The sequence below is a fragment of the Glycine soja genome, chromosome 11 (assembly GCF_004193775.1).
Source record: "Glycine soja cultivar W05 chromosome 11, ASM419377v2, whole genome shotgun sequence".
Lineage (NCBI taxonomy): Eukaryota > Viridiplantae > Streptophyta > Magnoliopsida > Fabales > Fabaceae > Glycine > Glycine soja.
In genome coordinates this window covers 51,840,105-51,843,648 of record NC_041012.1, presented here as the reverse complement: position 1 = coordinate 51,843,648, position 3,544 = coordinate 51,840,105, and the positions used below count along the sequence as shown (strand labels likewise).

Genomic DNA, 3,544 nt, shown 5'->3' with positions numbered 1-3,544 from the left:
TTAGTTACACTAATATTTAAGAACTTCTTCGGAACTTTTGAACAAGACATAGAGGTTTTATTTGTATATTGCTTATGACAAACACCCCTGCCAAAAAAGAAGAATATACACGTGCTGAGCAACGAGTTTAGAGTGATTTTCAAGAGCACGCTTTGGGTTGAATCAAGGAGACAGGACCACTGACTCAGTTCACTACTCTTAAGAGAATGTCTCTCGCATTTGTTAGCTAACAAAATTCTTCTTATTAAAAATAACCCTTTGAAGATCGCCAAGAAAAAATAAACACTTTAAGTACATAGATTGCATCAAACTATTTTAAAACGAACTTAAAGTGGCAATCACTTTCGAGCCCTTGATCTTAATCATGGGTGTTATAATTGCTAGACCTTTCTGAAAGCTAAAAGGTTATGTAATTCATTTTGCACTACTTTTACTTTAATCATATATCTTCGCGTTCGTGAAAGTAAAATGTAATTGCCGTGGAACCATCAAAAGCATTAGTGTAACCAAAACTACCTTATTCACTCTCTCATGCACACCCATAATTTATCATAGCAACTAGAAATTGTCATCATTAATGAGAATTTTAAACAAGTCTCACTGTAGATATTCTGAAGAAAATGACATGAATGACTACTAATGAACAAAATTGCAGTTTTGGTGGCTAGGACATGAGCATACGTTAATCATACTCACTGGATGGAATAAAATTAGAGGTTATGGGTTCTCAGACCCCTTTTTACATCTTATCTTCCATGATAATATTCATGTCAAGTTTTCAACCCTTGGAGTATTGGATGTGGCTGCTAGGGTTTTGGATGGGGAAATGTGTTTGTATGGGAAAAGAAGGGTTGAAAGAGAAGGCTATGTTAGTAGGAGGACAATTCATTGTGTCAAGCTTGTTACCAAGATTTTCTAGTGCTTTGACTTGTGATCTGAGAAACTTGAGGTAGTTTGCAGCTTCATCAAGCATTGATGCAGTATCCATCTTGCTTCCTCCAGGCACAATCTTCTGCAAAACCCTAATCCTCTCACTTATTCTCTCCCTTCTTTGCCTGGCAGCCACAGTCTGTGGATCAGAAGATATCCTAACATTCTTCCTTTTAGGCTTTTCCACTGCTTCCAGGCCCAAGTTCACTGGCCTAAAAGCTGCAGCCCTATATATCATTTCCTTCATTTGTGCTATGGCTTCTGGATCAGGTTCTTCAAAGGAAGGTGTCACAGATGAATTTGGCTGCTGGAAGTTGATATTTGATGAACCAGGATACTTATGATCCCATCTGGGTCTCTTGGACTTTGGTGAAGTCTCTGAGATAAGCGTGAAACCACCTAATTCAGTGGCAGAAGAATTCTGAGCAATGCTGAAGCCCGAACTACTGCTCCTTTTTGTGCAAATAACTTCAGATGAATCTATTACTCTTCCTTGACTGAGATATTGATCAGAGAAACTTTGAGACACTGATTCATCCAGTTCACTGACTGAGGGATACCTCATGTCACTGTTTCTAGCATTAATGGAAGCATTGCTCTCAGATTCACCAGAGGTATTAGCTACACTGCCATAACTGAAGTTATTCCATAGGTTTCTGCAGTCAGATAAAATCATGGAAATCCCATCATCTTGGACAGACATGTCTGTGTTGCTATTATTAGTAGCTGAAAGCAAGCAATCAAGTGACTGATCAAGAGAGCAGGTAGTAGCCTTGCCATTTTGTGTGCCATTGATAAGGTGTTGGTGTTGTTGCTGGTGGGCCATGTTGAAATCTGCTACATAATTGCTAGTTTGGTTCATATTCGCTGAAAGGGACGGGCGTGATTGGGATGTTAAAGTTTCTTCCCAACTGGCTCCAGCTGCTACTACTGATTTCACAGGCATGGTTGCTGTAATTCTTTGTGGCAGATTTGTGTTTGGCATCATACTCATCATCTCACAAGTAGTGGATGAGTGAACCATGCCCCTCACTTTTTCAGAACATGGATATGGGTAGCCTGTTTGATTGAGAGCACTTGAACATAGGTGGGGCATGGAATGAAGATAGCCTCCTTCAAGGTCTTGAGGCTGAGTGCTCCACAAGATCGGTGTGTTAGCAACAAGTTGTACTGATGAGGCATCCCAACTTAGACCATCCATAACAGTCACTGATGAAGTGAAACTAAAAGAGATCCAATTGAAAGCTGAATGACAAACTGATCCTTCTTAATTACCTATATATCATATTGAAGACTATATTAGATAATATACATATATAGGCCAAAACATATATATTTTCAAACTATAATATTATTATATAGGGTTAGTTAAAAGATCGTATGTCGAATAGGATTGCCTACAGGTGACTAGAGGAAACCAAAAAAATATGTTTAGGTACATATATAGATAATGTGATGAAGAGCTTACCAATGCTAGATCCAGGTGCTTCCAAAACTAGAACACTAACCCAAGAGCCAGCAGGATGAGAAGAATCCTTGCTTGAGTCAGTAACTGAACAGAAGAAGATGCACCAGTTTCGTACAATCTGGTAGTTGCATTAACTGTGCTTTCTTCAAATCGAGTAGGATGAAGATTAAGATGAAGAAAAAGAAAACAACCAAAGCTTATGTCAGATGGGGCAACTGAATTTTATGTACTGTTTCATCCTGAACAGTAACACAATGACTTTAAGTTTAGTTCTGTGCTTGAAAAAACATTGACCAGATACGTTTAACAAACAGATGAGAGAATAAAGGTTGTACCTTCAGATGCCATGGAATACTTATACCAGTACTGATGATGCAGTGTGTGTTTGTTTGTTGAATGGAAGCTTATATAGATTGGAAGAACAAAAGGTATAAGCTTTTACAATAAAAAAAATATTGGAACTTGAACAATTATGTCAGTTAATTGTACAATAAATAGGCATTGATCATGTATTATGCGAGGAAAGAAAAAGGAGAGAGTATATAATATGGTTTAACAGTTTTTGAGCAGTACAATGGTTTTTGGAAAAGATAAGGCTAATGGGTGTGTAAGACATTATATTTTTGCAGACGGGGAGCATGAAAATTTTGAATCTCAGCTGATTGAATATTTTATTATCTTTTTGTATTCTTTTTAAGTGGGGAAAGCTCTGACCTCTTTTTGGTTGCTTATGGATATTCCATGCGCACTGTAAAGTTGCAGTGAAAGTGAGAGCATCTGTTACAGCATCACTCTCTTTTCAAAGATTTTTGTTAATCATGGTTTTAATCATAGCCTTGTGATGTTTTTCACTTTCTACTAGCCTAATTGTTTAAGTCCGGGTGGTAAATTCTTTGAGGAATCTACTGATTAAATCAGAAACACTGCACAGTACTGATGTAAGATTCAACTTTTTGCAATTTGAAATGCTCTACATCGAAAACTTAGTGAACTGGATGAGTCAAATTTATGAGTTTTACTAGCACATATTATATAGGACTCCTCTGCATCTCTGCTCTGCTTTTTATGTGAATGCTTTATCAGTGTAATAAGGATAGGAAACCCCAATTTCATCTTCTCCAACCCTTTAACTAAATGTGGATTTTC

The 3,544-nt window shown here is 37.4% G+C and overlaps 1 protein-coding gene across 2 annotated transcripts; it reads right to left on the bottom strand.

The window, feature by feature from the left end:
* Window positions 1–473: 473 nt before the first annotated feature.
* LOC114375368 (transcription factor bHLH87-like) lies at window positions 474–3,032 on the bottom strand. Of its 2 annotated transcripts, XM_028333142.1 has the most exons (3): window positions 2,734–3,032; window positions 2,399–2,541; window positions 474–2,205 (listed from the first exon to the last, which is right to left on the bottom strand). In XM_028333142.1, exon 3 carries the CDS (start codon window positions 2,129–2,131, stop codon window positions 779–781), a length of 1,353 nt encoding a protein of 450 aa, XP_028188943.1. In that variant the 5' UTR covers window positions 2,132–2,205; window positions 2,399–2,541; window positions 2,734–3,032; the 3' UTR covers window positions 474–778. The 2 variants fall into 2 exon arrangements, with proteins under 2 accessions (XP_028188943.1, XP_028188944.1); XM_028333143.1 differs by lacking the exon at window positions 2,734–3,032 and having other exon boundaries at window positions 2,399–2,715.
* Window positions 3,033–3,544: the final 512 nt, after the last annotated feature.

What these genes read in the sequence shown, in the direction of transcription:
- LOC114375368 (XM_028333142.1), bottom strand. Translation starts at nt 2,131, where the DNA reads ATGGATGGTCTAAGTTGGGATGCCTCATCAGTACAACTTGTTGCTAAC.